Genomic DNA, 13327 nt, shown 5'->3' on the forward strand with positions numbered 1-13327 from the left:
TTCAGGGATATCACAAACACTCCGGAGGGGTCAGAAACCCATCGTGAAAAGATTCATTGCTGCCAGTATGAAGCAGCACCTGAGCTTTAGGTGAGTGCCGTGTCCCTTGGGGGCAGGGGCAGGTGGGGCAGACACCGTGTGGGTCCCTGCCAGCAGCCCTGTCCAGGCAGTAGCTGTGCAGCTGAATGATCCCCAGTGATTAAGCTGTCCTTGGTCACCTCGGTTCTTCATGGGGGAGTGACCAAGCTTTCAGATTGCAGGCAACTGGAGAGGGTAAAGGTGTTTTTCAAGCTGCTTTGGGTGCCTTTTTTAGACAGTACCTTAATTTACTGTGTTTGCAATGAGGAGTGTGTCCCAAGCCACTTACCCCACTGTGCATATATGCATGTTAGCAAGATTTTGCTAAAGGTTGAGAAATTTTTCCAGGAGAGTAAGTTTTTGGAGGACTTTTGATCCAACTCATTTATACCTCTCAAAGCTTCAGTCCTAGACTTGTCTGAAGCAGTGCTGAGATCAGGCAGCTTGTTCCTCCCCACAGGGGAAACTGTGGATATGAGCTAGAGATAGGATGATGCCATTTGTGTTTATGACGACTCTGGAAGGCATGAGCTGGTGTATAGGCATGCTGAACATGTGTTCGATGGTTCTAAGAACATTAGTAGATGGTGTTATAGATGGCTATAAACTGCTTACAAGGATGTCTTTATTGATCTGTTGGACCATGGCAGCTAGACATTTATTAGAGCTTCCATCCGTTCAGTTCCATGTAAGGGATTTGTAATGTGACTTTAATTCTGATTGTGAAATAAGATTTTTTCTTTTTATTAGCTTCTACTGAGTTTAAAAACAACTTTAATTGGTTAATTCTGGGAAATTGGTGTTGAAACAACTGGTCAGATATTGAGGAAAGAGCAGTTATTTTATTCATTGCACCAGAAGACAAAATGCTTGCAGCAATTCATGTATCTATACAGAGGCACCAATTGTGTCTGCTTGATGAGGAAAAGTCACTGATTGTGCTGGTGGTGGATTTCAGACCAGTTTCATCTGGAAGGAGAGTTCAAATCACATCTTCACGGCTCCCTGTGACGAGGGGACTGATGCTGCTGATTTAGACCAGTTAGCGTGTTAATGCTGTTTTGTTTGTTTAAGGGTTACTATCTGATTAAATCAAACTATTGGAGTGTTTATGGGGCTTTGGGAAGTGAACTGCTACAAGGCTGTGTGGGCTGAGCCTATGGGTTCCCTTAGCCAAGCTCTGCTGCAAGTGAAATTCTCACTTTGTTGTCGGTGAATAGCAAAACTCTCACCTAGTCTGTTGGGGCCAGGAATTTACCCTGCTGATGTATTTGTCCCTAACCTTCAAAAGTGGGACTCCGAAAGACATACAACTAATGGTTATTTTAAAAAAAGAAATGCTTCTGTGGTTTACTGCTAATTGCAAACATGGGGCATAGCTTAGTTCTGAGTCTGCAATTTGCTTTGTGAGAAAAGGACATCCTGTTCACTTTACTTTCTAGAATAGCATAATTCAAACCAACAACATGGGTAAAGCAGTGTTTTTTTTCCCTCCAAGTCGACTGGAAAATCCCATTGATGACAAAGTTCAGATTGAATCAGTGGATGGGATGATTCACGGCTGGAGCGAAATAAATTGAAAATTCAGGAGGCATTATTTCAACTGCAAAAGTAATTTCAGGTGCTTCTTTTTTGAAAGGATCAGTTGCAATTCTGGTAAACTTTCTAAGGGAAGGGATGCAGTGTCAATAAAGAAAAGGAAGAACCTCCACACACGGCAGTTTGCAAAGGGGGAATATGGCAAAGGCTCCGCACTGAGGAAATGATCTGCATTCACACACACCAGGTCAGCTTTTTGCAGTCCTGAATTCATGCTTACCTGAAGACACGTCTCCTGTAGTGCTGTGAGTGCCGTGTTAGTCACTTAACAGCCACTGTTCTGCCAAAAATGAGGTGTAAACTTCTCGTTCCAGACGTTTGGTTTTCTATAGAGGGACTTGCACATGTGGGCATTAAATTAGAGGTGTTCCAGTTAGAGAGATCAGAGCCCTTCCCTCTGGAGAGATGTACCTGTTCTCATGCTGAGAATTTGGAAAAATCTTTTCCCAGAAAAGGATCCTGCCTGTCTGTGAGAGCCTTAAGGAACAAAAGTATGAAACCTCAGCTCTTCTTCTCCCATCGATCTCACTGTCATTACAAGAAAGCTTTTCTGATCACTTTTCTTTGTCATGTAACTCTAATACCATTAGGTCCACTTTGGCAAGGAAAGCGACATATAATTAATTTGCACATCAGGAGGGTAGCTATGTGATTTTTGTACAAACGAGAAGCTCCTCAGATGCAGAAGGCACTGCTTGGGCATGGCCATGGTGTAGGTGGGAACCTGCCTCTACCCAGGCAGGGATGGGACTGAAGGGAGCAGGTGAGAAGGGAGAGAAGAAGATGGGGTGGGTTAGGAGCGTGCAGTTGGTGTGAATGTGTGCTGAGTGGTTGTTTGAGGCAGGTGGAAGTATTTTCAAGCCTCTGCCTCCATCCACTGTTTTGTTGGTGGTTGGTTTTTTTGTTTTTTTTTTTTTTTTTTTTTTTTTTAATCCACAGCTGTATTAGAATTATTATTTTGATGCACAATGCATTAAAAAGGGGAAGAAGAAACCCCAAACCCTATCCTGACTGATTTGTTCCCAGAAAGATGTTTAATTTTGTATGTATAATTGAAAGGGGCTAAATATAGCTGTATTAATATTTATGGGCCTGCTGCTGGAGTCAATACAAGAGTTGCTGTTCAAGGCAATTAAGCTTTACCTTTTCACGTCCAAGATTTCGGTGTTTGGAGATGACATTAGCTGTGTGACCTGCATCCAAGAGAGAATAAACTAAAAGCATGCCATTATCTGTTGAATATGATACCCTGTGTTTAATGCTGTTTGCTGACAGGCATTTTGTCTCCAGCACAGGTAATCTCTTGGAAGGACACCTGCTTGAACAGGAGCGGATCAGTAGGCTCAGGGTTTTGCGGGACTGTCCCCAGATGATGTGGATAAGGAGGAATTCAGTGACTGGACACACATAGGGTTGGAAAGTGGGCACTGTTCATCTCTGGGGATAAGGGGAAGGAGTTAGGGTTGCAGTTTGTGGGCTGTATTCATCTCCAGCCTGGAGCTGGGGCATTGGAAACAAGGTTGTCGCTGCCTCGGGAGGGCAGGGAATGCTCTTTGCACCTTTTTCTCAGTCCTAGGCTTTCTGGGGCTAGTCACAGCCTTCATGTCACGAAAGCACAGAGAAAGCAAATCCTGTCCAGAGATCTGAGCCACTGTAGGGAGCGTGTGCACGGGGAATTAGGTCGAGGCTGTAACGATGAAAACAAGTCAGTTTGCGTTAATAGCAGAAGCAAAATGATGATGCACTTGATTTCCAAAGAACTGCCTTTCAAGAGAAGGGTATCACTAGGATAACGTGACAGCAGTCCTGGCAGCAGCTGAATTGCCCTGCATTGCTGCTTTTTGGAAGCCGCAGCTCCTTGCAGCTCCAGTTAACAATGAAGCTGTTAGACACCATACAAGTCCCACACTGATAAGGGCTGTCTGGATCCAGCCTTTCTACTAAATTTGATCAATGTGTCAGGTTTTACTTGCTTCCATCTGGATGCTAATAGCTGCCTCTGAGGGGGAGAGCTGCAGGAAGGAGCCTTGGGCACTGCTGTCCTGCAGCTGCCCCAGGGTGAGTGCTGGCTGCAAGTGCTGCAGAAGAGAGGTGGTCCCCGTGGGAGTGAGCCTGGTGCTTGGCTCTGCTCCCAGCCCTTGTGCCCTGTGCATTTCGAAGCGTTGTGTGGGTGTGTTTCACTGCTGTGCTAGCTTGGTTGCTTTTCACCCCCTTCAATAAGCATCCAGGAGAAGAATTTCCCATGGCTTTCATTTGCTTTTGGAGCACAACAGTTGCTTAAACAAGGAGGGAAAAGCATAAATCAAATGGCACCGTGGAGGTAGAAATGGCAGCCACACTGTTAGTGGCTTAATGTGAGGTTTGCACTCCAGGTAGTTCTCCTGAATCCTGAAGCTGTGGTTCTGGGGATTTGCACCAGGTCACCGTGACCCCAGCAGACTCATCATACCAATGACAGCATCCTTGCCAAAAGGTGTCGGCCTGAAAGCAAGGCACTGCTCCTTGGTATGCCACCAAGCGCCCTGAACAAGGGCAAGCCAAGCTTTATATTAAGGAGCATGGGAATTGCACCAGTTAATTTTAAAAATCTCGTTTAGCTAAAGCAGCACAAGCCTCCATGAATATTTATCTGGTGTTACAGAAGCATGTGGACTCCCACCTACTTTATTAAATTGATTTTCAATAAAAATGCCAGTGGAAGACATTTGATTAATGGCTGGTGGGACAGCACAATTAATGTGAAGCCTGGAGTCAGCAAGAAGTGTCCCCTGGGCTGCATGTCCCTGCTGGAGGCTGGGCTAAGAAAACATGGAGCAATTTCTCTGGGGGACAGTGGTAACATTTATCTATATGGTGTCTGTGATGACATGAGCAGGAGCTTTACTGAGGGCTAGTGGGGCCTGCTCCCTATTCTCTGCCTTGTTTTGTGCTTTCTGCTCAGGCTGCATCCAAGAATGGAGCAGAGCAGTGAGCTTCAGTGGTCGTGTAGGGTCTGAGTGAGGCTCCCTGGGCGTTTTCATTTAAACGTGTGTGGGATTAGCTCTGTCAGCTGGATCCTTGCAGCTCCCGGTGATTTGCCTGCCTGGATTTGTCTCCTGGTGGCAGGCAATTTGAAGCTGCGATGTTACAGCTCTATTAGGGAGCTCTGACGTGGTTTCCTGCCAGAATGCCCTCCAAGACCAGCACCGCCTGTGTGCTGTGCACTGGTGGGGGGTGCTGGATGTGGTGCAAGCAGGGGTCACTGACTGTGATACAGGGCAGAGCATCACCACCAGTGGGGTGGTGCATCAGGGCCAAAGCAACTGGGAGCAGAAAGGCGACTGGAGCTCCTGATGCTGCTCCACCCTCCCTTCCAAGGCTGAGGGACTGTTGCAATAGTTTCTATTTTGCAATCCTTTTTTTTATATATTTTTGCTGGTTTTTTTTTTCTTGTGTAAGTGTTCTGAGGCCTGCTGCAGTGCTATTCCTGCAGGTGAAAAGGGGATCTCTGGATATCACTTGCCATGGGAATGCAGCTTTCCTTGGAGGTTGATGCTATGACTCTGCCACTGCCCTTTGCTGCATCAGAGCCTGAGAGAGATGGGTACAGAAAACTGTGGGATGGAGCCTGGCTCAGCTCCTGCCCAGTACTGGGTTCCTACTGTGTGTTTGCAAAACTCACAGGCAACCCCTGTGTCAGCAAGGAGCTAGGTATAGGGGAGTGATGGGAACAGGGGACTGAGGGGAAAAAAGGAGACAAGACAAAGCAGGTTCTGGCTTTTATGTGGCAAGTAAAAAGAAAGAGTCTTTGCTGAAAAGAGGCAGAGAAAAGGCAGTGTGGCAGCCAACATATTCTGGAGACAGCTCTCTCCATTGTAGGCTGCAAATCGCCAAAAAACATGTCAGTAAAGAACACTGGCATACACTGCCTCTAATAAATACATATTTGAGAAAGACATTTCTTCAAAACTTCTGCGAGGAGATGTCTAATTCTGATGGGATGGGATGAGAAATGACATCTAAATGGAAGCAGGGAGTTGCTATGGGAACTGGGATGGTTTGAACGCATGTTGCTAAAACAAGAAAACATTATCCCCAGCAAAGGAAATTAAAAATCACATCTAGAGGCATCTGCCCTCCGTGCTTCTCTGCTGGGAGTGTTGTTGTGTGGTGCAGCACGTCGTAATTCACGTAGTGGGCAGGACTGAGAATTCAGTATTTACTGCCCTGTGTAACTGCAGTGAGCAAAGAGCCTTCCTGCCCACGGGGCAGGCAGTGCTGTTGTCTAAAAGCTGCTGTGGAGTGGAAGATTTGGAATCGTGATGGAGTCTCCTCTCAGAGGATTTTCCTCACTTGGGGGTGAAACAGCAGCCAAGCTGACCAGGGCCAAGCAACGTGAATTTAAAAGTTTATTTGTACCTCATATTGGTATGGCTACCAGCTAAATGAGCAGTGGCTGTGTAGCCAAGCAACCCATGCATCGGAGGGGAGAGACAGCACCTCAAAACCTTGCCTCAGCCTTCAGAAAGGCAAAGGCAGTGCTGGGGGCTGTGCCACTACCTCGAGGATCAGTGAAGGATGCTCGCAGTGTCACCAGCAGCTCGCTGCTGCAGGGGCTGATTGAGTTCTCCCACTGATGGACATGCGAGGCAGGAGCTCACAGGGGAAATAAGGGAGCCAGCGTGCAAATTACCGTGCTGCTCCCTGCTATGGTTTGCTTGTATCTTTCTCTCTGTACCTGGCGCTGGCCTCAGGGGACACGCTTGAGAATTAAATGGACTTTTGCTCTGAGCCATACAGCAAGCCCCAGGAGCTGCTGCCTTTTGCTGCTTTTTGTGCACTGCTGTCCATCACCCAAGCTGGGGCAAAGTACAGCCAGGGACATGGGAAAGCACTGCTGAGGCAAAGGGACATGGGAAAACTGAGGCACGGCAGAGATGTGTGTCTCTTCCAGGGCAGGTTGGCACTGCCAGTGAGCTCAGAGCTCAGGCTCAGCCTGCAACCCACATGCTCTGGAGAGCTTGTATTGTTCTCTCTCCCTCTGCATTGACATAAAATTAATGTAATGCAGCAAGTCTCTATATTTTTTTCCCTGCTTGTTTCCTAGTGTTTCAGCCTTTCCACTGGTTTTCTACATCTCAATGATTATCAGGTTAGCAATAGCAGTTCTGTATTTCACCCTTGTGTTATCTGTTTCCTGGAACTCTGATGAGTTACAGACTTCAGCAATCAGTACAAAGCTGGGGATTCCACTGGCAGTGTGCTGAGGTTTTTGCAGCTCATATCTGAGCATGTGAATGGTTTCTGGGGGCCAGAGAGATGAGTTTGTGTTAAAGAAGGGCTTCCTGGCTCTGAGCTAGGCAGAGTGTATGACAGCCCAATGGGGCTGGGGCAGAAGGGGCCAAACTGTGCCCATGCCAGGACTGCCTTCCCCAAGCACCCCTGGCTGAGCCATTGAGGGCAGATATCAGTACTGAATTTGTTGTTATGTATTCTAATTAACATTTACACATTTTCTCGCTGTTCTTATAATATTTAACAAACATGTTTGCATAGCATCTCTTTTCCTTTACCACAGGGTTTCAAAGAGCTGGAGCTCTAAAAGCACGCTCACACATACATATTCCTCCTCTGTCTTTACAGCATCTGAGGGTGTCCTGAGTCCTTAAAATAGAAACTACAGTAGCTTTGTTCATTCTCTTGTTTCTGTCTGTAGCAAAAATAGCTCAGCTAATTTGTAGTCACTGTTTGTAGTCTGGATGTGTGAGGATGAGGGCTGCGTGTGAAGCCTCCATGACTGCACATCCTTGCACCTTGCTTCTTCTGACTCTTCTCTGCATGGATATTTTAATTTTTATATATATATATGTTGCCAAAAGCTTGCACCATATACTGATTCTAGCCTCTGAGCCTGTTTTTGATGTCACTCATTTAATGCAGTAATATGTGCATGTCTACATGGAGCAATGAGGGGAAGCTAAATTAAATTACATGAGCCGTGCCTGTGGTTCTGTGAAGCCTTTTTGGTAGTTCTTTCTGCCTGGGCTCCTGATGGGGCAAGGTTTATCGCAGCTTGCTTTCTGTCTTTTGTTTTCTGAAAGCTTCAGAGCTGATTTGCTGATCTGAACAAAGGCTGGCAGAAAAGCAGGTACCTCAAAGATGTTAAGTGCCTGCAAGACTTGTGAAATTATGCAGATGAATGGAAAAAGTAAGAGAAAGGGTTGCTGGATGGGATCAGCTGGTGTGAGGCACTGGAACAAAGAGGCAGGGAGGCTGCTCTGTTCCAAAGGCTGAGCTGGCCCTCCCCATGTAACCTGCAGAGCTCGTGCCCAGCAGGGGTCCTCGGGGATGAGCATCCATAGGCATGGAGGTGCTGTACGTCCTGGATGCGCTGTGCTCAGGTGGTGACTGGCTCACCTCTTGGTCCCCTGTCCAGTTCCTGTAAAGGACACTGGATGCAGCCAGCTGAAATTTCAAGGAGAGTGACCAACAGCCTTGATTCCTTTACATTTGTGAGGCCTGTTTGATTCCAAGCCTTCAGAAGTCACCAGGAGTGTAATGGAGAGGGGTCGGATCCCTTACATGGGCTGAGTTATCTCCACTTTGTGAGACTGTTTCTGAAAGCAAGCTAATGGCTGAGCAAACCACATTAGACAAATAGTTGATGACATATAGGCAGAGCTAGATACAGATCTGATCCAAACGTCTCATTGGCAATCCCCTGCAGGCTTTTACTCACCCCTGCTTTTGCTGAGATAAGACATTTATTTCAGACATTTATATTGTTTCTTTCCTCGCTCTGTGGTTTATTTTGCAGTGAGCAAGTTTTCCTGTGCACAGTCCTTGGCTGACCCCACTCTGCAGTGGGTGAGCATCCCGTTGTTTTTAACCCCACTGCCCTTTATAGGTGGGAGCATGAGGCTAATGCCAGCCTTCCTCCATGAGACCCTCAAACTCCTCTCCTTCTGTGCTCAATAGAGAGAGGCAGATGCCACCAGAGGTGGCAACTCTGGGTGGCACAACTGCCTCCAGGATTGCCCTCCCTTTGGAGACAACAAGCTTCATCACATAGCTCTCTATTGTTTGTGTTCTTCACGGAGGTGGTGGCAATTTATTCCTCTGTGAAGGAGGCAGATTAGATGACCAAAGTATCTTATGTATATTCTTGTTTCACTTGGCATACCTGTATATGCTGCCATCCAATTTGGGGAAGGATTCAGAGGATGAATTTGTGAAACCTGGGCACGTGCATGTAGCGTGAGAGTGGCCACTGCTTCTGGACAAGTCATTTTGTATTCAAGGATGCTGAGGCACTAAAGCTGCCAAATGGCATTTGGAAATACAGACGCTGAGTTTGGTTCAATGGGACCGAGGTGCCAATGAGAGGAGGGGGCTCAGGGTGAGGTGTGGGCTGCAGTTACAGCATGCCACCTCCGAGGGCGGCACAGCCAAGGGCAGTGGCATAGGTCATCTCTGTGTTCCTCAGAAGGCTGCACTCCTGGGGCTGCAGCACAGGATGTGGGAGGAGAGGATGTCCTATTCCTCCTTTGTTCCACAGTCTGACACTGGAAGGAAATTAAATCCGCACAGTAAAAAGCTGAGAAAATGAAGGCGAAGACACCCAAAAAGCAACTGCAAAAATGATCTTCTGCTGCTTATTAGTTAGCGAGGCAAGAGCTTTGGGAGAAGGCAGGAGGTGGGGCTGGCTGTACTGACTGCCCTTCTGTGTTTTTCCCTTCCTGGAGATGCTGGCTCCAACGCACCATGCCGCCCGGCACGGTCGCTCTGATGTGCTGCAGGGATGGCTGTGCCATCCCCTCTCTTTGCACGGTGACGCTGCCCTCACCACATGCATGCGGAAACTGTATGTGAGCAGATTTGGGGCTGGTACCCTTGGGTGCTGCGACAGCACCGTCTTGCTCTCTGCTTGCTGCAGTTATCTCAGAAACCCCCGTCCTTCTCTCACCCAGCTCCTCGGCGAGCTGAGGCTGCGCAGCCTTCCCTACGTCAGCATGGAAGCCCGGAATCCCCAGCACGGAGCTGCTGCGGCTTTGCCCCCGTTTTAGCAGCACACAGCAGCGGGGAACCTCCGGTGCATCACTCTGCAGACTGACGGCAAGGCTTCGGGAGCCCCGGCTGGGAAACGTGACCTTGTTTGGCACATCCAGAGCCAAAATGCAACCGGACGAGTCGGTTATAATACGGGTGAGATTCTTAAATAAGCAGCACTCGATGAGCGCATCAAGACGTTTAGTAAGAGCCTTCATAGTCGTTCCCACCCCCGCCCCTGAGCCCCCCTACAAGCGCTCGAGGCAGCGCTGCCATCCACAGCCGGGAGGAGAGAGGCGCAGTGATTTGTATTCCGGCTCTGCCTCTGCTCCCAGAGCAGAAGCGAGTAAAAATAGCACTCAGTCATTTGGTAAATAATAACCATCTCCTCACGGGCCCGGGGAGCCGTGAGCACTTAAAGGGGGGAGTGCGGGGAGGGGGATGCCTGCCTCTGCCTGGCTGTGTGCAGAGAAACCAGGGCTGGGAGGGGATGGGCGACTGGTTGCTGTGGAATGGGAACCCCAAAGCACTGCTTTACACTGCATATGAAAGGGAGGCAGCCCACCCTGCTGGCATGGGGTGGCAGAATCCAGCCCTCCGCATAATGCTAATAGAGGGTTTGTTGCCTGCACGGGGGAAGTAGCAAATTCCTGAAGAAAGAAAGGAGCGGCTTTAAGGAGCAGGCAGGTGTAGGGAGTGCCATGGTAACGCTGTGAGAAAGGATGTTGCAGCATTTGTTTTACATTTGCATTGCAGATCTGCCCAGCAGTGGAATGTGAGCAGTAGAAGCAAAGCATTACCCACAGGGAGGGACTTTGTGCCTGGGAGAGAAGGGGCAGTGCTGATGGGTCGACTGTTGGACTAGATGACCTTAGTGGTCTTTTCCAACCTTATTGATTCTGTGGTTCTAAATGGCTCAGGAGCAGGATATGCCACTTGGCTGACTTAACTCTGCCCGTGTTCAACAATGCTGAGCCCAAAAATCCCTTACTCTTCTAGTCCCATTGCTGTTTCTAGGTTCTGTCTTCTATTCCCAGTCCTCAGGTGGCAGCAGATGGGAACATAGTGCTCCTACATGTTCTGCAACAGGTCTGGGGATAATGCCTAACTCTCTGCTTAGTTATCATATCTGTTGGCAAGGCAGCTGGCTGCGGGCTGGGAAGGAATTGGCGTTTCCCTGCTGTACCTCTGAAACCGGGGCAGGCAGTTCTGCTCTGATGCTGCCCGGGTGTGTGCAGATCCTTCTTGCTGGGGATGCAGGGGCAAGGAGGTATCACTGTCATGCGGCTGTGAGCTGTGCAGGCACCCTCAGATTTCAGCCTCATGCAGGAAGCAAATCTCAGGGGCTCAAACTGCTCTGCTGGTGTTTTCATCATCGCAGGATTCTCCTGCTCTGCTAAAATCCCTGCTTGCTCAGGAATGGTTCAATTTTAGAAATCCCTTTGGATCCTGGCCAGTTCCTGCCCTGCCTTGATGCACTTATTAATGGAAAGGTTCGGTCTGGTTTTTGCCATGAGGGCTGCAGGGTGCCCAATTTCCTCAATTTTCTGGGGCAGATCAATAACCCAGTGTCTGAGCCCAGAACCCCAGCATGTGCCAATGATGGAGCTGCCCTGCAATATGCAGAGCTCCCACCAGGCTCACCTGGCTGCTGCATTGCATGGCCAGCCGTGGAGCTACTCTGAGATGTACAGCTGCAAATTATTTATGGTGAGCAAGCTGAGCACCAGGAAAAGAGGAGGGGAGGGAGAAATACTGTGTTTTCTCTGAAGTATAATGAGTTTTCTCTCGCAGCATACGTTGAAGAGCCTCGCTTCACTGGAGGTTTCTTCTCTGCTACGTGTCTCATTTGGGGACTAGCTTGGAGGAAGGTGGAGAGAATTTCCCGAGTATTTAAGTCTTACAGAGCTCACTTTGCTGAGGATGCTGTCTCATTTGCTTCTGGGTGTTTCAGAAAGATATGTATTGCATACATATTTCTCTTTAACCTTCTTTTCATCACATCCAGACAAGATCAAGGGTTACTTATATAGCACAATAATACCAGCCACAGGCTGTGTCAGATGCTCGCCAGCCATAATAACTAAAGACATGTATATGTATAGTTGAGCCATTAAGGAGAAAACCCTGACAGAATGCATTATCTTATTTTTGGATACAAAACTTTGAAGCACAAAGCTAAGCTTCATAATAGAGCAAAATAACTGTCAGAGGATGGAAGGATTTCCGTAGCTGAGCTGAGCAATGGGCCATCCAGGCTACCTTCAAAGCTGTTGCAGTAGCCACAATGGGACACTACAGATAAATATATATAATAAAGCTCTTACTTGTGGTTCTAAATTGATTCTTCCATTGGGAAAGTAGCTCCCAGCCAGCGCTGTACAAAAGGAGCACAACTGCATGATCTATCCGTAAAGCAGAAAGGATTTATGTTAGCATAGTGCTGAACTCATCTCATTCATCATTTTCCAGTATAACCCAGTGGGCAGAGAGCATAGCGATGTGAATCCAGAATGTCACCCACTTGCTGTGCCTTGTTTTCCCTGCAAAATGGGACAGCAGCAGAGATTTGATATAGCAAACAAGCCAAGATTGCAATGAAGGCAGTCAAAATGAGACCAATGTGTGTGCTGCTTGGAGCGAACGATGCCTGCTGTTGGCCCTGTTCTGGGTAGCACTTCAGTTCTTCTTGACCTGAAGGCACATGAGTAACACTGCCCCAAGTCTTGCTGCTCCAAGAAGGAACTGAGGCAATGGGCAGTGTCTGGAGCTCAGCATCCACGAGGGCAGCACACTGGGGTGCAGCTGTTTGTGTGATGCATGGGGACAGCAGCTTTGCAGGAGCAGTTGCTCGTCAGGAGAACAGCAAGCACGGTGTGAGAAAAAAGGCAATCCGAATATTGATTCTTTTTATGTACAGACAAGCCTGAAGCTGTAACAAAACCCAGGTTTCCTAAAACTGGTAGAACATTCCTCAGCTGTTTATCAGGCTGGGAGGCACAAAGGCATTGCAGATTAAAAGGCATTTCAGCACATACCTCTATACTGAAAATGGATCTGTACTGTGTTGTGTATTGAGTAGCTGCCTGCATTTCGTAAACACACAGCATCAGGCTGTGTGGGACAAACTCATCTTGGTGTAACTGGAGAGCAGCGGAGCTGCTTAGAGATGGTTTTGCTCAATTGCAACTAATAAAGGCAGCTATTGTGCTGGATGCAGTAGGGACTGTGGTGCCAGTTCACCAAGGGCTTTGCCAGGGTGGCATCTGCCATGAAAACACACCACACCAAAACCCAACCTCCTTCTTGGACAATGAACTCTATAATATAATTGCTTTTTCCTCTTTCTTTCTTTGTGTTTTTTGTTGTTGGTTTTTTTTTTTTTTTTTTTTTTTTTTTTTTTTTTTTTTTTTTTTTTTTGGTTTTGTTTTTTTTTGTTTTCTTTTTTTTGTTTGTTTTTTTCCAGACAGTGTAACTGAAGTCAAGACAGATATTTACGTGACAAGTTTTGGCCCCGTCTCAGACACAGACATGGTAAGTGCCACTGGGAAGCTGCCTGACAGGGGAGGGTTGCTTGGTCCTGGGAGAAGGGAGGACACTCAGACCTGGCCTTTGTGGATGA

At 47.7% G+C, this 13327-nt stretch overlaps 1 protein-coding gene across 6 annotated transcripts in view; it reads left to right on the forward strand.

The window, feature by feature from the left end:
- The window catches only part of LOC122163709 (gamma-aminobutyric acid receptor subunit alpha-3-like), a 75969-nt gene that overhangs the window by 35953 nt on the left and 26689 nt on the right, over nt 1-13327 (forward strand). For all 6 annotated transcript variants that reach the window (XM_042825151.1, XM_042825150.1, XM_042825152.1 and 3 more), the window contains exon 4: nt 13172-13239. In XM_042825151.1, the coding sequence (XP_042681085.1) occupies nt 13172-13239 (68 nt within the window). The remainder of the gene's footprint in view (nt 1-13171; nt 13240-13327) is intronic.

This window comes from Centrocercus urophasianus, unplaced genomic scaffold (assembly GCF_019232065.1).
Source record: "Centrocercus urophasianus isolate 14NV4802_14NV808 unplaced genomic scaffold, USGS_Curo_1.0 seq_24, whole genome shotgun sequence".
NCBI lineage: Eukaryota > Metazoa > Chordata > Aves > Galliformes > Phasianidae > Centrocercus > Centrocercus urophasianus.